Genomic DNA, 22,030 nt, shown 5'->3' on the forward strand with positions numbered 1-22,030 from the left:
AGTAAATACTAGGATTCAATGGGGGTGCTGCCTTAAGGCTTTACAGAATCCATGGTTGGAGATAGTAGGGTGGAGGGAGGGTAAAAATGGAGGATCTGGTACACATGAGAATTCTAGCTTCCATATAGTGCTTAACAGGTCGGTTAGACTACTGATGAAAGCAAATGAGCACATTTTCTTTGTGGGGTCAGCATTGCTTTCCCCACAGGTGTGGGCCTTATGGTATCCAGAACTTTCTTGGTAGTAGCTAGGGCCCACATTGGTTTGGTAGATAGGAGCACCTCTGGTTTACTCTCTCAGATGTAAATACCCAATTGAACAACTGGTCCCAGATAGTACTATTTAAAGCTGGAAAAGAGTGGTGGTTGTTTCTAGCATATTCCCCAAGACCTCTTGGTCTCAGTTAGTTGGTATATACTTAGGTATAAATATGGAAGACTCCTTTACAACAGCACCATTTTAGCTCCTGGGTCCATTGGTATTCTCCCTGGGAGGTGAGGAGAGGGGTGGCTGGCTGAGTGGGAAGAGTCTAGACTAAGGGTGTGTACTGGTCAGGGTTTTATTGTGAACAACAGAATGTACTCTGGCTAGCTTAAGCAAATAGGGATTTCTTTTTTTTAAAGATTTTGTTTATTTACTCATAGAGACACAGGAAGAGAGAGAGAGAGAGAGAGAGAGGCAGAGACACAGACAGAGGGAGAAGCAGGCTCCATGCAGGAAGCCTGACATGGGACTCGATCCCAGGTCTCCAGGATCACACCCCAGGCTGTAGGCAGCACTAAACCGCTGCACCACTGGGGCTGCCCAAATAGGGATTTCTAATAAGAGGGTGGAAGCTCTACTAGATAGATCTTTGGAAGGGCAGAAGATTCTGACTGACTTCTGAGTTTGAAGGAACAATTCCCCAAACCACACAGTAGGACTGAATGGCTGGATGGCTGAGGGAGCTTTGCCTTTGCCACAGTCAGGAAGCTACAGAGCTGGGAAACTGCTGCCATAGCTCTGAGCTGCAGCTCTACACTATGTATGACCCAGGCCCGCCAAGCAAATGCTTTGTTCCCTGCCTCTTTTACCATGTGACTTGTTTTGAATCAGCCTTCCATGGGTGTCTTTAGTGAGAACCTAAGTTCCTTCTGGCACTCTAGCAGCAAAGGTATTTGGATAATGTACTTTTACATAGCCAGCATTTGCAGTGCAATTATGCTAAGAGGAGATGGAGTGGGTATTGAGTGATCCAGTACACCACGTATACAGCACACAATAGGAGACATAGTCTAAGACCTGAAAGAAGGCCAGTGTTACCAGAGCCTGGAGAAGGAGGGAGAAGAAGCTGGAGAGGTAGGCAGAGCCCTGTGGGCCATGGCACTGCCTTTTAGGTGGAGAGCTGATGGTTCAGAAATGAAGTGGCCCAAGTGACCATCCCAGATTTGAGCCCAGGTCTGTCTCCCTCCATAATCTACACTCTTTTTGCATTTCTAATCTGTAGCCTCGTTATCTAAAGCATTCCTTGAATTCAGCCCCAGATCTTGGCACATCTGTTTCTCATCTGATCTCAGGCTGCCTTGACTGAGGGCCTGGTAGAGGAGACTGGTCCCCTTGACCTAACTGGCAAGGATTGGGGTGGGCATGTTAGTGCAGTGGTATTGGAAGTCTGTAGCCTCATCAAAATCTCCTCTTACTGCTGACTTCTCACTTTCTCCTGGCCTTTTCCAAGCAAAGAGCAAAATTCCAAGGAAAAATGCCCTTCTGGAGCAGCAGATCTTGACTCCTGATGGGAGAATTGGAGATAGTGATTATTCATAAGCATTTCTTACGTGAAACAAAATAGTGCTAGTGCCACATACCAAAATAACAGTGAAATGATTGAATACCTGTATGGCTGTCTACAGGATTCTTTCCTGATGTGAAAACATGCCAGATGCTCATAGGCATGTGAGAAATAAGATGGTTCTCTGTCTATAATTTAGTAGCTTAGTGGCCCAAATCTGCAACTAAACTAGATAATGGGAGGGATGTAGAAGTAAGTATAGGCTATTCATATCCCATATGAATATCTGCAGTCTGCAAAATTGGTGCATTGATTTTGGCATTGCAGTGAGGGTGTTCCTTTTTTTAATTTTTTAAAAGATTTTATTTATTTATTAATGAGAGAGACACAGAGAGAGAGGCAGAGACACAGGCAGAGGGAGAAGCAGGCCCCACGCAGGGAGCCTGATGTGGGACTCGATCCCGGGTCTCCAGGATCACGCCCTGGGCTGAAGGGGACGCTAAACTGCGGAGCCACCCGGGCTGCCCTCCTTTTTTAAATTTTAATTTAATTTTTTTCATCGTGGTGAGTCTACTCTTTAATCCCCATCATCTATTTCACTTACCTTCCAACTCCCCCCTGGTAACAATCATTTTGTTCTCTAGAGTTAAGAGTCTGTGTCTTCGTTTGTGTCTCCCTCTCTCTTTTCTTCCCCTTTGCTTGTTTTGTTTCTTAAATTCCACATATGAGTGAGATCATATGATATTTGTCTTTCTCTGACTGACTTATTTCACTCATCATTATACTCTGCCTCTATCCATCTTGTTGCCCATGGCAGAATTTCATTCCTTTTTGTGGCTGAATAATTGTGTGTGTTTGTGTGTGTGCATGTGTGTGTATACATACACACATACTCGCTCACACCCCCATCTTTATCCATTCATCTATCTGTGGGCACTTGGGGTTGCTTCCACAATTTGGCTATTGTAAATAATGCTCCAGTAAACCAATCCCTTTGAATTGGTGTTTTTATATTTTTTTAGGTAAATACCCAGCAGTGCGATTGCTGGGTCCTAGAATAGTTCTATTTTTAATTTTTTGAGGAACCTCCATACTGTATTCCACAGTGGCTACACCAGTTAGCATTCCCACCAATAGTGTGTGAGGGTTCCTTTTTCTCCACATCCTTGCCAACACTTGTGGTTTCTTGCCTTCTTGATTTTAGCCATTCTGAGAGATGATTTGGCATTTCCCTGATGATGAGTGATGTTGAGGATCATTTCATGTGTCTGTTGGCCATCTGGATGTCTTCTTTGGAGAAATGTCTGTTCATGTCTTCTGCCCATTTTTTAATTGGGTTATTTGTTTTTTGAGTTTAGAGTTGTATAAGTTTTTTTAAAAATATATTTTGGATACCAACTCTTTTTCTTTAAAGATTTTATTTATTTATTCATCAGAGAGAGAGAGGCAGAGACACAGGCAGAGGGAGAAGCAGGCTCCATGCAGGGAGCCTGATGTGGGACTCCATCTGGGGACTCCAAGATCATGCCCTGAGCCAAAGGCAGATGCTTAACTGCTGAGCCACCCAGGTATCCCAGGATACGAACTCTTTATTGGATATATCACTTGCAGATATCTTCTCTTATTCTATAGTTTGCCATTTAGTTTTGCTGATTATTAACTTTGTTGTGCAGAAGCTTTTTATTTTGATGTAGTCCCTATAGTTTATTTTTGTTTTTGTTTCCCTTGCCTCAGGAGACATACCTTGAAAAATGTTGCTAGGGCCAACACCAGAGGAATTACTGCCTGTGCTTTCTTATAGGATTTTTGTGGTTTCAGGTCTCATTTAGGTCTTTAATCGATTTTGAGTCTATTTTTGTGTATGGTGAAAGAAAATGGTCAAGTTTCATTCTTTTGCATGTAGCTGTCCAGTTTTCCCAACACCAGTTGAAGAGACTGTCTTTTTCCCATTGCATATTCATTCCTCCTTTGTCAAAGATTAATTGACCATCTAATTGTGGGTTTATTTCTGGATTTTCTATTCTATTCCATTGTTCTATGAATCTGTTTTTTTTAATTTTTTTTATTTATTTATGATAGTCACACACACACACACACACACACACAGAGAGGCAGAGACACAGGCAGAGGGAGAAGCAGGCTCCATGCACCGGAGCCCGACGTGGGATTCGATCCCGGGTCTCCAGGATCGCGCCCTGGGCCAAAGGCAGGCGCCAAACCGCTGCGCCACCCAGGGATCCCTATGAATCTGTTTTTATGCCAGTATCATACTGTTTTAATTATTACTGGTTTATAATATAATTTGAAGTCTGGAATTGTGATGCCTGCAGTTTTGGTTGTCTTTTTCAAGATTGCTTTGGCTATTTGAGGTCTTTTGTGGTTCCATATAAATTTTAAGATTGTTCTAGCTCTGTGAAAAATGCTGTTGGTATTTTGATAGGGATTGCATTGAGTTTGTAGATTGCTTTGGGTAGTATAGACATTTTAACAGTATTTATTCTTCAAGTCCATGAGCATGGAATGTTTTTCCATTTCTTTGTGTCATCTTGAATTTCTTTTATCGGTATTGCATAGTTTTCAGAGTAGTGAGAATGTTTCTTAAAAGGAAATGGTATATTGTTATAGGATGGATGGATAAGAGAGGGAGGGAGAGCCATAGGGCTTGCTGACTGAAAAAGAGTACATACTCTGGACTTATTAGCTCATGTTCTGGCTCTACCATTTTAGTAGGCATGTGATCTTGGTAAGTCACTTCCCTTCCTTAATCCTCAGTTTCCTGTTCTGCAAATTGGAAATAATGGGACCTACTTCACAGGGTTGTTGTAAAGATGAAAATAGGTCATGTGTATTGGGTACTTACAGTGCCTGGCACTTAGCAAAGTAATAAATACATGTTCTCTGACATTCTCCTATGTCTGTGGTGATTGCTTTTAAAATTTAGTTTATTTTAATAAGCAGCAACTCTGTGTTTCTCATTAGATTCAGATTCCTACACTTTGCAATCAACCTTCTAAACTGTTGAAATTGATCCCTGAGCAAGTTTGACATCTTTATGGGTATATTTCCATGAAGAAACTGATATGGTTAAATTGCTCTGTTAGGATTTAATTTGAACTAACTTCTCTATAGGCAAAAACAGAAGTTATTTTTTGCAACTTCCTGTGAATCTATTACTATTTCAAAAGAAAAAGAAAAAGATGTTTTCCCTCTAATTTCCTAGATAAGGGAAAGGGCCCAGCTTTTACAGTTAGGTGACTTGTTTGATAAATGCATATAAAATTCAGCTCTAGTCATCATAGGAGAGCTCAGATTAGCCTTTCTGTCTCTGGATTGGAATTGACCATTTGTCCAATTATTTGTTCCGTCACCGAAAAAAGCATGTATTGGGCATAGGCACTTCTCCAGGTGCTGGGGATACAGCAGTGATCGGACTAGACCCATTTTCCTGCCCTCATGGACCTTTTATTATAGTGAGAGCGAGATGTGAGACAATATAAATACACAAGTTTGTAAAGTATCACATGGTAACCAGTTGAAAGTTCAAAGGAAAATTGCTGAGCTCCATTTTGTTTTCTTCATTCCTTATGTAATAGTTTTCCCAGTTTTACCTTGGTCCTCTCTTCTTTTTACTCTGTACATCTTCCCTGTGAGTCTCCTTCAAACCCATGAAAGATAAACTCCTATTAACTGGACATAGAAAGATGACTGTAAAGATGTGTCCACATGCTTGGTGTCCCTATAGTTCGTCAACGTGGACAAATTAAGTTATGTGGGCTCAGAACTGTCTCAGATCATCAGGTGGTCCAATTACAAAACGAAGCCTAATGCTTCCATCTTTGGTGCAGGAATGGCTGTGCTGTTGCGACTGGGAAGGCCTGCTTTTCCTTTGGGCCTTGCCTGAAGGATAGTTAGATTAACAGTTGCTGTGACAAATATGCCCCATGTTTTAATGACATAACAACATCGGTATATTTCTCAGTCATCTAACAGGTTGGTAGGCAGCCTTCCTCCACATTGTGATTCAGGCACCAGTGCTCTTTAGTCCTGTGGTTGTGCCATTCCCCCATTCAGTGGCCTGTGGGGACGAGCATAGAGTGCCACAGGGTGCTAGCCTTACATGGAAGTGGTGCAGGTCACCTGTGTTCCCATTGCATTGGCTAAAACTCAGTCACATGGCTGCAACCAACTGCAGGGGGTATGGGGGAACATGTCATTGTTGGGTGGGCAGCCACAGCTTCTCAGTGATACTTCTATACCTGGTCTTGGGCGGTATAAATGATTGGAGGACAGCTACTGTAATCCCCCACATCAGCATGGTTGTCATTTGCCTCTATGACTTCTTTTTCCTCAGCCCCGTGGCTGATCAGCGACCATGATCTTTCCTGAAGCAGATTAATATTCACTTGGGCTCTAGTTTAGTCTCACCAGTCTGTTAGCCATTCTTTCTCATTAGGGGTGATTGAGTCTTCTCACATCTTTGCTCATGAAATTATATTTTGATCCGTGGTTGCACTATGGCCATCTTATTTCCAAAATTTGTTGGCGGGTGAGGTGTTCTCATATATTCAACTGTGGGCTTTGTATGAGCTTTTGCTACTCTAGATGATTTGTTTACTAAGGCACCAGAAGGACCCTGGTATAAGATCATTGCATCCTCAGGTGAAATGGCTGGACTCTTGGGCAGCATTTACAGGATATCTCCAAGGTGGGATTATATTCTAAACAGAAACGTTCTGTGGTTGAAACAGTATACACACCCTTTGTAAATTCTCCCTGATAATGCTTCCTTGCAATTCATATTATTCAGCTGTGCTTGATTTTTAAGATACTTCAGGGGTAAATGTCACCTTTTGGGATTTTATTAATAGTATTACTTTTTAATGAGTCTTTTGAAATCTCTTTCATTATAAACAGCCTGTTTTCCCTTGAGATAATAACTTGTAGTGCCAAATATTTGCATTTCACTTGAAACGAAACTAAGGGTTTGAATGTTTTAAATATAAGCAAATCTAATTCTCCTGTGTCTAGAGAAACTGCATAATGAACCATATGTATGTGGCTCAAGCAGACAGATGTGGAAGGTTTCTCTCTCATTTTTTCTTAAAAACACTGGCAGAACTTAAAATTGGCACCAACCTGCAAATATCCTTACCCAGCCGACAAAACAAACCACTGGTGCTGGAGTTGAACCGGGAGAGGCTTTTTAGAGTGCATGCACAAGTGGAGCTTTTCCTGGTTCTGGCTTCTGCTTGGAAGCCTTAGGCTCCTTAGTTCATCCACCCACATTTCTCAATGCCTTCAGTCTTTGCAGTTGGATATTCTCTTTCAGGTGGCTGACTTTTCAGATCTTTGTAAAATGATGCTAGTTGTTTCAGTTGACTTTGGGGTTCATTTGGAGATGATGTTCCTTGTATCTGGGTCCTGCAGCAAGATGGCCCTCTAGCTACTGACAGAGAGGTCCTTAGCTGCCATTGCACTACTGGAATAGGCCTTCCTCTGGTTGTGGCCATAGGGCTTCTTTTTTCTCTGGACTCCTCTCATCCCCTCCCTAACTCTGAGCCTTCTTGACCTCTGGGCCAGGGTTGCTCATATGGCCTTAACTTGTCTTCCTACCTTTGGTCTTTCCCCTTCCATTCTCCTCACTGAAGTGATCTTTCTATAACTGACATCTGATTATTTCATTGTTGTGTTTAATACTTCTCTGTGGCTCCCTCATGTCTTCTAGATACAATCTGTATCTTTTAACCTGGTACCTGGGCCATCATGATCTGGGCCCTGCTTGCTGTCTGGACCATCTTCAGGCAGCTCCACTAACATCCATGTTGTACCAGCAGCCTATTCTATATACATGTAGTCCAAGTGAGCTACTTTCAGAAGATGGCCATTTTCTCTCATTTTTTTGGAGTTTTTATAAATGCTGTTCCTTTTGTTTGTCTTGCTCTGCATGTTCTAAATGGCATTGCTGGGTAGCCCCGGTGGCACAGTGGTTTAGCGCCGCCTGCAGCCCAGGGCGTGATCCTGGAGACCCTGGATCGAGTCCTGCGTCGGGCTCTCTGCATGGAGCCTGCTTCTCCCTCTGTCTGTGTCTCTGCCTCTCTCTCTCTATCTCTGTGAATAGATAAATAAAATCTTTAAAAAAAGATAAATGGCATTGCTTCTCAAACTTGAGTGTGCTTCAAATTGTCTAGAAGACTTGTTATTGTTAAGCCACAGATTCTTAGGTCCCACTCCCAGACTATGATTTACCAGACAAAGGGTAGAGTGTGCGGTTCTGTGTTTCTAGTAAGTCTCCAGGTGATGCTGATGTGGGTGGTCTGGGGACTGTACTTTGAGTAGCAAAGCTCTAGAGTACCCTGTCCTACCATAGCACTACTTCACTGTTTTGGGGTTGCCTGTTTGTCTTTCTCCCTCATGAGACCCTAGGATTTCTGGGAAAAAGAATCTGTTTGCCCATTATGTATCCCGAGTCACTAGTTTTGGGGATATTCTTGGTGTTGAGTAAGTGTCTGTTGAATGAATGAATGAATGAATGAATGGATGGATCACTGTTCATGCAGCAAAGTTCAAATCATTTTGCTTCTTGTAGATCAGCTTTCTTTTAGACTATTTCAGCCTAAGGATATATGGAATGTGATCTACCTCTTCCGTATGCCCTCACCTGACCCTGAAATACTCACTTAATAATGGATATGGAACTGGAGAACTCCCCAAAGAGATCAGAAACCATGGATGAACTACAGGAAGATAGGCATGGACTTCTTTTGATAGATCTGAAACTTTAAAGGTGAAATAGACTCATAGGTTTTCTTTCATTCAACACAACACAGAGTAGTGTTTCTGCACCTCTTTTTAGTAATAAGACATACACCTGAACTTATCAGAGCCCATCAATAAGTGGGTCTCACACTACTGTTTTAGTATGTGTGATGTAGTAGCTAGGGATTGTATGCTGAATAAAGGAATACATGATATGGTTCTGGTCCTCCAGGTTGAAACCTGAGTTGATAGTCAAGAGCACTTGAAATGTTCAAACTGTGTGATACTTATCAGAAGAATTATTATTTTTTAAGATGCATAATTACTTGGTTTATTAAATCAATTAAAAGCATGCAGTGAGAAGCAAGGGGAAAGAGACTGGGTGTAGGTTAACACATTTAGTGCAAGCCAGTAGAAGGGCCACACTATATTATGCACAGGTTATATACAATATTCATATGCCCTCTCCCTCTTTGTTGCAAGGCCTTTTTGGTTTTGGGGAGCAGGAACTCTGTTTGCCAGCTTAAGTCTTCTTGAAAAGGAGATGGGGTTGCAGTTCTGGGAATCTAAGAAATGAGAGACAAGGAGTGGCTCAGTGGTCCTGAGGAGTGGGAATTCTTGGTTGTTCATGTTTGCCTAGTTGCCTTGAGTTTGCTTCAGTATCTGCTTATCTTCTGGCTGCCACAGCCATCCTTACCCCCTTTTCTTTTTAGTACTTGTCTACCTCACAGGTTCTGCTTCTGCTGCTTCTGGCTTCCTCGTGACTTCAGGTTTCACTGAGCCCTCACTTTATATCATAGCCACACTGCATCTGTGCAGGGTCTGATTTCTGGGCTTGATGATCCTTATATTTCTTATCCACACCCCCGGTGTTGAGCATCTAGCTGATGTTTTCCTTGCTAGGGTAGAGCTTTCTATGCAAGAGCACTGCAGAGGCCAGAAACTGTGGGTCCTCCCTTCCTTACTTGGACTCAGTTGGGTGAGACCAGGTGTGAGGTAGGTCGTGTGGTGCACATGTGGCTTTCAAGCTCACCTTGGTATTGGAGTTGGGGGAAGGGCATTGCCCTCTGCAGTGGCACATTGGAGAGCCCTTGGGGGCAGTGGGACTCGAGTAATAGGATTTGAGCCAGCTGGGATCAGAGGAGGGATGGTCTGGGAAGAAGACACAGATGTGATCCATGAAGAGCGAGCATGTGGGCAATCAGAAGCCTGCTAAGAGTGAGCAAAGAGGAGGTTGGATTATAAGGGCCCTAATGGTCATGTGGAGGAAGTAGATGTTTTTATTAGGTGACAGGTCATCTATAGGCTTTTAAGCTCTGCTGTCAGAATAGACTTGAGACCTACTGGGAGGCTGCTGACACCAGTTGGGAGTGAGATAACGTGGGAGAGGAAATAATGAGCAGGTGGTCCTGGGATTGGAGAAAGAACAAACATGGGCTGACATAATAACAGCAACTGAATATGGCAGCTTCAGTTCCAGGCAGAAAGGAGTGTATTCTAGGGGAATAGTAGCTTCTGTGTCAGAACCGGGAATGCAGTAGCCAACACTCAGCACAGAGATTTTCGTGCTTTCATTCGCAGGGTGGTGGTGGGACAGATCTTTTCACCAGTGTCTTGCTGGGTTTGTGAACCATCTCTGTCTGCTTGATTTTTCAGTCATAAACATCTGTTCTTGTCCTGCCCATGCCAAGCTTTTTAGATACCTTTACTCCAGCTGTTCCTTTCAGTGCTAACCAGAAGGACAGTGTTCCTAGGAGCTCTACACATAGTTTGGCCAGGAACCTATTCCATCGGATACTGATGCCTTCTACCCTGGGTTTTGCCTCTGCAACCTGGTCAGACATCTGGACTTGTTCAGAAAGTGCTAGTGTGAAGCATTTAAATTTGGCTCTGGAATTTGGTGAGAGTGTTTTGGAAAGTTGTGTGGTCCATCAGGTGCTTAGACTGACTTGTGGCCTTGCTTTTTTATATTGTTTATTATCAGAATGATAGGAGTTCTGGAAAACAACTCAGATACAACTCAATTTTTAAAATGTATTTTTTAAAATTGAGATAAATTGACATAATATTATATTTTAGGTGTACAACATAATTATTTGATTAGATGTATGTAATGCAAAATGATTACTAAGTCTAGTTACCATCCATCATCATACAGAGTTACAGACTTTTCTTGCGATGACAACTTTTCAGATTTACTCTCTTAGCAACTTTTAAACACATATAACATAGTACTGTTAACTATAGTCACCATGCTGTACATTACATCCCTAGGACTTATTTATCTTATAACCAGAAGTTTGTACCTTTTGACCACCCTTACCCATTTTGCCTACCCACAGCCTCTGACAGCCACCAGTCTGTTCTCCGTATCTGTGAGTTTGACTTTCTTGGTTCCACATCTAAATGATATCATTTGGTATTTGTCTTTCTATGTCAGACTTTTTTCACTTAGCATCATGTTTTCAAGGTCCCAGATGTAATTCAATTTACAAAGGCCTGATATGGAGTAGGCTGACTTTGAGCAACATAAGACAGAGGGGGTAATTACTTGCTAACTGCAATAATGCTGATTGTATATAATGAAGGATGTGAACTCATCTCTTAAGTTCTATGAGCCTAAAAAAAAAAAAAAAAGTTCTATGAGCCTTTACTTCTTCATCTGGGAAAAGGATACTACTACCTGCTATGTCTACTTTTCAAAGGTTTTGAGACGCTCAAGATGAAATAGGTGTGTGTAGTGTTTTGTAAATCTGAAAGCATTCTATGAATTTAAGATATTAACTAATGATTAGTAGCTTCTGGGGCATTTAAGAATGGTTTGATCTACATTTAGTGGAAACTCACCTAGTATGAAAACTTTAGAGATAACATCTCAAGGCTATATCACAGTTCAATATTTTATAGTCTTATTTCATCTCTGAAAGTTCACAGAGGAGAGGAGAGCTGGGTGTTCCTGAGAAGAATTACCTCCTGGAATGGGGTGTGTGTTGGGGTGGAGGAAGGGTGCAGAGATGGTCAGTTGTCTTTTCTAGGGATAGTGAGTAGAATGTTCTCCTAATGATGAATTTCTTGATAGTATGTGCAGAAGCAGGCAACTTGATGGCTTATTAGCAGTAATATCTCTCTTTTTCTTTCCTAGCCCCCTTTTGTCCTAAAGCCTCACGCTCCTTGTATTCACCTCTAGGTTCCCTTGGCAAGTAGCACCTTAGCCTTAGGGTAGATGGGAGGGATAGAACAAAGCTCTAGGCTCCTCCTTCCAGAATCACCAGTTTTGCTTCTTTCCTCACTTCCTTGTACAGTCTTGTTTTCTCCTGAACTACTTTTCTGGTTCTCTGTATCCTTAAATCCTCACATTTGCCTTGCATGCCCCCTAGTGGCAGGTCTGATGCACCCCTCATTTTGTTACCCTGTTTGTTGTGGTACCATGAGCAGTTGTTCTTTCCACCCAGTTCTGTTACCAGGTATTATCCACAAATGCGGAATGAGAGGTTCTGTGATCCTGACTTGCCACTCGAGTAGGACCTGGGCAGGTGGAATTGGAACTTTGAATTCCCAGATTTATACAGTGAGAATGAATGCCTCAGAAAAAAGATGATGTGGCTATAGCTTTTGTAGATTTTAAAAAATAGAAAGGAATCTAGATTATTTTGCTATCTACTCAGCTAACCTGAAGGATAAAAATGTGAATATTTGAAGGTAAGAATGATTATCCTTTTGGGGTGCCTGGGTGGCTCAGTCGGTTGTGTTCATTTCTTGATTTTGCTCAGGTCATGATCTCAGGCTTGTGAGATCGAGTCCTGAGTCAGGCTCTGCACTGGGTGTGGAGCCTGCTTAAGGTTTTCTTGCTCCCTTTCCCTCTGGGCCCCTCCCCTCACTTATACTCTCTCTCTCTCTCTCAAAAATAAAATGTTTAAAAAGATTGATCATCCTTTTTACTCTTCATGCTCAGTCCTATTAACAACTTTGAGGTATACAAAAAAACTATAAAGCAAGATGTCTGCCCTGCAAGAAGTTTATGTTCTAATGATGTTCTAGTTACAAGGTGTTTAAATATATTCTCTTGAGGAAAAAAATAAGTATAATGTATGATAGCTTTTACTGATGTTTAATATTTCTACTTCTGAGCCTTTGCTTTTTTTATTTTGAAAGTCCTTTTCTGTGGAGAGAGAACCGCATGACAACAGCAGTAATTACCCAGATGAACCCTGGAGGATAACAGAAGAACAGCGCGAGTACTATGTCAATCAGTTCCGATCCCTTCAACCTGACCCAAGTTCCTTCATTTCAGGTAACTAAGTCTGATGGATGAAGACATGGGTCCCAGATCATTGTCTCACACAGATAACAGTACATATCTTAAGAAATAGTTCATGCAAAATGAATATGACAACATTCTGTGATTTTGATTTGTTTTCCTCTGAGATTGAAGTTCTTATCAACTATATACCATGCAGAAAAATACTTGGCAATGACATTTAGAAAATTATGTTTCATTTTTAAAGGTTTAAAATGGGAATTTGGGGGAACCTGGTCTAGATCTGTGCCTTTTTAGCTGAAACAGTTCTTGAAATGGTAGACTATGGCAGGAAGATGACCTCTTTAATTGCTTATTCATATTAGAGCAAAGATGTAGTGTAACCTTCTAAAGATTTAGCGTCACAAGTCTCTTTATATTATGTATGCTTTCCAAGTCCAAATTCATGCTTGTTTTCTTTGGCTCAAGTCTTTCTCCTCTGGATTTTCTGAGAGAAATTAAAATATGGGAGGAAAATTGGCCAGCAGTTTTATATCCACATGTCTGTTCTTCGGGTTGTCTTCAAAATATGTATTCCTATTGAGTTCTCATGTAAAATTCAAACTGAGACAAATTGATTTAATTCCTGTGTGCCTACATTTTCCTGGGCTGAAGACTAAACAGTAAATTGTAGAGTCTGGAAGAAAAATTCATAAAACTTTCTTTTTGTATTTCAATTTTGAAGAATAACAATATGCCCTCAATAATTGTAACCTGACATATTGAATGTGGACTAATTTTCTCTGGAGAAATATGGTGTGTAATTGAAATATACTTGTATAAATTCAGACATCATTTTCTAATTGGTGGTAATAGCTTTATTGAAAGCAGAATATTGTAGATACAACAAATTAATGTTGACAACAGGACTTAAAAAAAAAAGCAGAAACCCAGATTGACCATTTGCTAACCTTACCCACTGCTTAAATGAGTTTCCTTTTTTATTTTGTTTAAAAAGGATTTTATTTATTTGAGAGAGAGCACATGAGAGAGAACATGAGTGCGGGGAGGCAGAGGGAGAGGGAGAAGCAGGCTCCCTGCTCAGCTCCCAGGACCCTGGGATCATGACCAGAGCCAAAGGCAGGCACTTAACTGACTTGAGTCACCCAGGTGCCCCTTAAGTGAGTTTCTTCACAGTATATGCGTATAATTAGACAAATACAAATGGGTAGCTGTTAGGAGTGGCTTTAACTTTTTTATTTTACAGAATTTCTAGATACAACTAGAGTGCCTAGTATAATGAACCCCCGTGCACCTATTACACAGCACCTGTGATTTTATTTTTGTTTGTAACCTCTCTCAGCCCAGATGATTTTGAAGCAGTTAATCAGATATTTCATTGGAAAATATTTCAGGTTGTATCTTGATAAGAAAAACCTCTTTTAAAAACATAACCACAATTCATTGGCACACGTGAAAGCAATACAAAACATGTTTCCTTAATATCATCAATTCTTTGTTGTTGAGATTTCCCTGATTGTCTCACAAATGCCTATTAAAAACAGTTCAGTCTGCTTAAGGTCAAGAGGGGTTCATATATTTGCAATTAGGTGATATCTCTTTAAAAAACATCTTTTTTTGGAATATTAATATACCATAAAATACACCTCTGTAAAGTATACAGTTCAGTGGTTTTAGTGTATTTACAGAGTATATTTACAATCTGAATTTAGAACACTTTCAGTACCCTCTAACAAACTACCTATTATTAGCAATTATTCCCCGTTTCTGCTCTTTCCGCTTCCCAGCCCTACATAATGACTAAACCACTTTTTCTCTCTAAAAGTTCACCTATTTTGGGCTTTTCTTACAAGTGAAATCATATAACATGTGGTCTTTTTTGTGTCTGACTTCTTTCACTTAGCATAATATTTTTAAAGTTTATCCAGGTTGTACTGTGCACTAGATGCTCATTGCTTTTTATGGCTGAATAATTTCCATTGTATGGATATGCTATGTTTTATTTATTCATCAGTTGATGGGCACTTGATTTGGGTTGTTTCTACTTTTTGGCTATTAAGAATAATGCTGCTATGAACATTTGTGAGCACATTTTTGTATGGATGTATGTTTTTATTTCTCTTAAATATATACCTAGGAGAGGAATCCCTGAATCATATGGTAACTCTGTTCAGTCATTTGAAACAGACTGTTTTTGCACGGTGGCTGCATTATTTTTCATTGCTACCAACAACATATGAGGGTTCCAGTTACTCCACATCCTTGCCAACGCTTATTATCTGTCTTTTGCTTATAGCTGTCCTAGTGATGCCAGATGGGCCAGGGTCCCGAGAGGAAGGGCCTCAGGCCCTTTGCTTTGAGCGTTCTTGGCTTTGTGTGAGAAAGAATTCAAGAGCCAGCTGTTTAAAGAAAGGGACAAAAATTTAGTATGTATAGCAGTGAGAAAGGAGCTACTTCACAGACAAAATAGTGGTCTTCTCCCAGGTGAGGAAGAGGACCCTCCTTAGCCTCTAAGAAAGGGTTTTATAAGTCTTAAAAATTAGCTAACCTTAGGGAGAGGCTTACTCCTTAACTTTTTTTATCGTTTACATTGGGTGGTTAGTTTTTCCATTGTTTTAGGATTGTGAAATTACCCACAGGGAGCAATTTTAAGAATGTCTGGCCTTTGTGGCTTTTACTGCCAGAGGGAGTGGGGTCTTGTGGTCTTCAGTGAGTCGGGTCTTGTGACTCTTTCTATTACCTACTGACTTTTAGGTTAAGGGTCAGTCTAAAACCGGAATGGTTTTACTTTGGTCACCTTGTCTCCTGAGTCTCCCTTCCTTCCTACTTCACTAGTGAGTGTGAAGTAGTATCTCTTTGTGGTTATGATTAGCATTTTCCAGATGAAAAATGAAATTCAACATCTTTTCATGTTCTTATTGACCATTTGTATATCTTCTTTGGAGAAATGTCTATTCAGATCTTTTGCTATTTTAAATAAATACCGAATGGTAAGAGTTCCTTATATACAGGCATACCTTGGAGATATTGAAGGTTTGGTTCAGATGACTGCAATAAAGTGGATATTGCAATAAAGCAAGTCAAATGAATTTTTTGATTTCCCAGTATATGTATGTTATATTTACACTATCCTGTATCTGTTAAGCGTGCAATAGTATATCTTAAAATGCTGTACATATTTTAATTAAAATAATTTATTACTAAAATATACTAATTTTCATGTGAGCTTTCAGTAAGTTGTAATCACTGATCATAGATTACCATAACAAATACAATAAAAATGAAAAAGTTTGAAATATTGCAAGAATTATCAAAATGTGATACAGAGACACAAAGTGAGCAAATGCTTTTGGAAAAATGGTACCAATAAACTTGCTCAACACAGAGATGCCACAAACCTTCAATTTGTAAAAAATGCAATATTTGCCAACTGCAGTAAAGTGAAGTATAATAAAACGAGGTATGCCTGTATTCTAGATACATGTCCCTTAGCACATACTTGATTTGGAAATATTTTTTCCCAATTGGTGGCTTGTTTTTTTATTTTCCTAACGGTGTCTTTGGAGTACATAAGTTTTTAGTTTTGATTGTGCTTTTTGGTGCTATAAGAGATCATTGCCGAATCCAAGGTCATGAAAATTTGTGTCAGTATTTTCCTCTAAGAAGGTATCTATAATACAGTTTTATCTCTTATATTTAGGTCTTTGATCCATTTTGAGTTAATTTTTGTGTATGATATCAGTAGGTGTTCAAATTCTTTCGCACGTGAATATCCAGTTGTCCCAGCACCACTGATCTTGGGGTTGTGAGTTGGAGTCCCACGTTTGGGGTAGAGTTTATTTTAAAAAAGGGGGGGCAATTTCATCTATTTCTGTGAACTGACACAACTCTACCCATTTTTATTTATTTACATTTATTATTTTTTAAATTAATTTTTAAAAAAGAGTTTATTTATTCATGAGAGAGAGAGAGAGAGAGAGAGAGAGAGAGAGAGGGGCAGAGGGAGAAGCAGGCTTCGTGCAGGGAGCCTGACGTGGGACTCCATCCGGGGTCTCCAGGATCACACCCCAGGCTGAAGGCGGTGCTAAACCGCCGGGCCACCGGGGCTGCCCTTTTTTTATTTTATTTTTAAAATATTTTATTTATTTATTTATGAGACACACACACACACACACACACACACACACACACACACACAGAGACAGAGGCACAGACACAGGCAGAAGCAGGCTCGATGCAGGGAGCCAGACATGGGATTCGATCCTGGGTCTCCAGGATCACACCCTGGGCCGAGGGCGGTGCTAAACTGCTGAGCCACCTGGGCTCCCCTTCTACGCATTTTTATATTGTGTTACCAGTCTTTATTTTTAAAAGATCTATATCTATTCAATGTGTTAACATTTATCACTAATATATCAATGCTTATGTATAGCTGTTTTTTATTGGGCTGAGAGACTCCTTGTAATAAAAAGTCTGAATCCACATTTTGATGTTTGATTGCTGACAGCTTTTTAAAGCCTCACCTTTCCCTCATTTGCCACATGTGAAGCTTCCCAGCAGGTCTGAAAAGCTGAAGAGAGCAAGGAAAGGAAGCTGGCTTGGGATCTCTAGGTTGGCTGAGATTAGAGCTGGGTTGAGGGTTCCAGCTCACTGGTTAAATGACTTGTCAGCACCAAAGGAGGGAGCACTTGGGCTTTCTCATCAGCTTCCTTCTCTGGAAGGTGGCAGCCAGGGCAGGACTGAACTTGTTAGTTGTTGGCTTCCGGATGGGCCCTACCTAATCTCCTATGGACACCATGGCAAAACAATCTCTCTGCTGTCTGAAGGCCAGGCCGAGTCTCTGGCTTGGGTTTGGGCATAGTGTGATTTGAAGAAAGGATATCAAGGGGGAAAAGAATGAGTTGAGGGGAGAATGTCTTTATATCTATAAAATAGCTGGTAAATAGGCTTTTAAGACATTTCTTATAAATGTTTGACAAGGTGTCTGCCCCGATGGCCAGCAGTCCTATGACAGCAATATTTCCAGGATGCTTTTGGGGAGAAAGCTCATTGGTTAATAGGGCACTTTGCCTTTGATCCTTAATAATCTATCAAAGGAAAATACATCTGCTTTAGGGTCCACTATAATTCCTTGTCTTAAGGCCAGTTAGAAGACTTGCGATTGCCAAGGAAACACTTTTGACTTTATCAGTTTAGAGCTTGAGGCTTTTTTTAAAATTTTTATTTATTTATGATAGTCACACACACACACAGAGAGAGAGAGGCAGAGACACAGGCAGAGGGAGAAGCAGGCTCCATGCACCGGGAGCCCGACATGGGGCTCGATCCCAAGTCTCCAGGATCGCACCCTGGGCCAAAGGCAGGTGCTAAACCGCTGCGCCACCCAGGGATCCCAGAGCTTGAGGCTTTGATTTGACTGTTCTTTGTGTTAGAATTGAGGCCTTTGAAGTTTGAAACTGGTCTGAGAGCTGAAGGCATAAATATTTAAGTCTGAATAAGGATAAGTCTAACATTTTAAGTACAGTTGGGACTTAGAGCTATATAACGTGTAAAATGGAATGATTACCTAATTTCGATTGATATTGGTAAATTTGTGGTGAATAAAGAAAGTAGCAAGAGGTTCCTGGTAAGTTTCTCAAAGAGCCACCAAGAGATCTTAAATTTCACCAAACTCTTTACAAAGATATCTGTTTTGTCTCTGTGTGATAGGATTAATAGTATTAATTTTCTTGATTTTGCTCTGTTTTTCTACCATGACTATATTTTACTTTCTCACCCTCTCATTAAAAGTGCTTGCCAAGGGGCACCTGGGTGGCTCAGTCGGTTAAGTGTCTGCCTTTGGCTCAGGTCATGATCCCAGGGTCCTGAGAGCCTTGCATTGGGCCCCTTACTTAGCAGGGAGCCTACTTCTCCCTCTCCCTCTGCCTGCTGCTTCCCCTGCTTGTGGTTTTTCTGTGTCAAATAAACAAAATCTTTAAAAAAGAGTGCTTGACAGATTTTTACTTTAATAATTTTGAAATTTGTCTTTTAGTAAACTTTTGCAGATTTTTGGAAAAATGAAGGAATTATTTTATATGATTCACATAAGTGTTATGTCATTACTTCTTTTGCCCTGTTGTAATTTATATATTCTTGTAAGAACTATTCATATGTTGATTTTAGCCATATGATTTATAGTTGCTTTGATGAATAAATGTTACGTTTGTTGTTATATGGTAGGGATTCTGAATGAAAAAATGGCAATTCACTTATATATATAAAAGCTGCTGTAGATAAGTAATTAATGATTTATTTAAACAATGGCTCTCTTGGCAGGTTCTGTAGCCAAGAATTTTTTCACCAAATCAAAGCTTTCCATTCCAGAACTCTCCTACATATGGTAAGTATAATTAATGCCATATAGTATCATATTGTCATTACATACCCATCCCTTAGACTTACATTTTGAAAGTCTTATCTTTTGAAATTAAAAAATATGTATTTATTTTAGAGAGCATGAATGGGGGAAGGGGCAGAGGGAGAGGGAAATATCTCAAGCAGGCTCTCTGCTGAGCACGGAGGCCCATGCAGGGCTTGATCCCACAATCCTGAGATCATGACCTGAGCTAAAATCAAGAGTTGGACACTTAACTGACTGAGTCACTCAGACATCCCTTGAAATTTTTTCTTAACAGACTAAGAGAGTGACTAGAACTTAACATTTTCGTTGCTCTGAAGATTAAATAAGTTATTACATGAAAAGCACAGTGCTCAGTGTCTGGTGCATACTATGCACTGTAACTGTTAGCTGTTATTTAAAAATTAATTTCCCAATTATTATCCTCCTCTAGATCCCTTTCCTGTCTAAACAATTGTGGGGGCATATGAGCATTTCCATCTTGTGAATTTTATTTTCAGATATTTCTACTTGATATAATGCAGGTAACCAGAGAATCTTGAAAAGCTCTTTAAATATTTTATGAGGCCAGGTGAATAGAAGGTCCACAAATGTTTTGGAATTAAGTCAAATTTGACTATTTTAGCTGCCTCTGAGCTTCCTAAATTTGGCTGGTGTTTATGAGCTGGGCCTTAGTTGAAACTTGCAGCTGTGGTGCGTACTGCGTCTTGCTGTTGTGCCAGCTACAGCCCAGGCTCCAGAAGGGCTGTACCAGGATGGTCCAGGTGGCTGATATACAGTTATGAGAACACTTGGTGCCTCTGTAAACTCCTGACTGTGTGTGGGCTCTCCTCCCCAAGTCTTGGGTGGGAGACCACGCTGCTGTAAATATATAATTAAAATATTGGAATATTTATTTAAGACTTTTTTCATGAGGATTTACAAAAATTGTGGTATGATTTAACATTGCTTGTCATGTTTTGTGCATTTTATTGGAAAACTATTCCAGTAACACTTGTGCATGCCAGTGTATCTAGGATTCTGAGCTGGGTTTAGGTTCTTCAGCAATATATTCTAGGATAGTTTTTTTTTTTTCTACAACAAGCTTTGTATTAGATTTTAAACCTAGGTAAAAAAAAGAAACTATTGAGAAGAATACACTCTGGGCAGAATTCCCAGTCTTAACATTATTGGCATGAGGCTTCCTATCTTTACGTTGAGACATATCCATGAAAGCTGAATGATACTCTCTTTCACCCAGCGTTTGAAACAGTTCCCTGACTCCTCACCCTGGGGAGCTAGTTGCTCCTATAGGGCTGGTGCATTTTAAATATTTGATGGGAAGAAATGTGAATGGTGACTGGGTGGCGGGCACTGAGGGGGGCACTTGACGGGATGAGCACTGGGTGTTACTCTGTATGTTGGCAAATTGAACACCAATAAAAAATAAATTTATTATTAAAAAAATAAATATTTGATGGGAGGAAATGTGAATGGTCCAAAGGAAAGTTAGGGAGCTTACCTTCTATATTTCTTCTTTGAAATAGTGATACCTTTCTAGCACAATTTTATGTCCTATGTCTTTATTTGTCCCAGCACAAGTATATTGTCTCTATACACCTAAGAGACTGCTTGAGCTTATGGTGTCTAGTTACTTTGGCAAACAGGTTTCTTTTGTGCTGAGTAAATAGGTCTGTGCCTTTCAGTGGGAAACATTGACTGAAGCAAAGATAGGCCTTTTCAAGACTCTTCCTTTCTTCCTTTCTGTCTTATCTGGTTCCAGTCTTCCCAAGTTGCTAGTTTCAAGCAAATTTTTGATAGAACATTTATGTGACTTAAAAAGTTCAAGATTCTTCCTTAAAGCTGAAAAATGAAGTACTAATTTCTGAGCTTGGGTAACTGTATTATGCCTGGGACAAGTGTAAAAAGATTGAGGCCTGCCCTTCCTCTGACTATTGTGAGCACCATTTCTGGAGCTTTCCATACCACCCATTTACTGAATGACTGTCAACTAACTGGAATTCTGAGCCTTATTTCCCTTTTTGTGCTATAGTTTCTTGTCTTGTGTACTCAGTGTTATGAAACAGACCTGCCAGAGAACCTGAAGAATGTAAAGTTTTGTTTACAAAGTGCTACTGGTACTAGCACTGTTGATCAACATTTGTCCTCTAAGTGTCCCCCTGAGATTTCATAGGCATTTGGAGACTTTGCAGGGCCACCACCAGAGAGCCTGGGAGTTGTATTTGCATATTTTTTAAAAAAATATTTATTTATTTATTTGAGGGATGAGGTGAGAGAGAGAGGGGCACATGCACAGGAGCAGGGTGGGAGAGGGGAGAGGGAGAGGAAGAGAGAGAATCTTAAGCAGACTCCATGCTAAGCATGGAACCTGACATGGGTCCCTATCTCACGACCTTGAGATCACTACCTGAGCTGAAACCAAGAGTGGGATGCTTAATGGACTGTGCCACTCAGGTGCCCCCGTGTTTGCATATTTGAGGCTGAGTAACTTTTCCAAGCCCCATGTTAGGTGCTTGTGACATGTTATATTTAGGGAACTTAGTGATGCTGACTGCGATGGAGCCCTGACCCTGCCTGAATTCTGTGCTGCGTTTCATCTCATTGTGGCTCGGAAAAACGGCTACCCACTGCCTGAAGGCCTGCCTCCGACTCTGCAGCCAGAGTACCTGCAAGCAGGTAAGGCCTCATCAAAGTCCTAAACCTTTGACATTTTCCATCCAGGCCTTATAAGAACTTTTTGTGCACTGAGGTGGTATCCACGTACTTTGTGGAGTCCTTTGTATTTAAAGTATTTTAACTGATATTAGACTCACATCTTATAATATGAATAATAGGAGTGATGTGGGTAAGT

The 22,030-nt window shown here is 40.5% G+C and overlaps 1 protein-coding gene and 1 long non-coding RNA gene across 15 annotated transcripts in view; one reads left to right on the plus strand and one right to left on the minus strand.

Annotated features, from left to right (window-relative positions):
* Positions 1 to 22,030, plus strand: part of REPS2 (RALBP1 associated Eps domain containing 2) — a 231,657-nt gene that overhangs the window by 96,402 nt on the left and 113,225 nt on the right. For all 14 annotated transcript variants that reach the window (XR_005386165.1, XM_038586909.1, XM_038586908.1 and 11 more), the window contains 3 exons: positions 12,677 to 12,815; positions 19,098 to 19,161; positions 21,713 to 21,855. Coding sequence is in view for 13 of the 14 variants with exons in the window: in XM_038586909.1 (XP_038442837.1) it covers positions 12,677 to 12,815; positions 19,098 to 19,161; positions 21,713 to 21,855 (346 nt within the window). In the remaining variant the exon portion in view is untranslated. The remainder of the gene's footprint in view (positions 1 to 12,676; positions 12,816 to 19,097; positions 19,162 to 21,712; positions 21,856 to 22,030) is intronic.
* LOC111094684 overlaps positions 14,933 to 22,030 on the minus strand; it is a 48,687-nt gene continuing 41,589 nt past the window's right edge. The window contains exon 5 of the long non-coding RNA XR_005386168.1: positions 14,933 to 15,181. This is a non-coding gene — a long non-coding RNA (uncharacterized LOC111094684). The remainder of the gene's footprint in view (positions 15,182 to 22,030) is intronic.

The sequence above is a fragment of the Canis lupus genome, chromosome X, assembly GCF_011100685.1.
Source record: "Canis lupus familiaris isolate Mischka breed German Shepherd chromosome X, alternate assembly UU_Cfam_GSD_1.0, whole genome shotgun sequence".
NCBI lineage: Eukaryota > Metazoa > Chordata > Mammalia > Carnivora > Canidae > Canis > Canis lupus.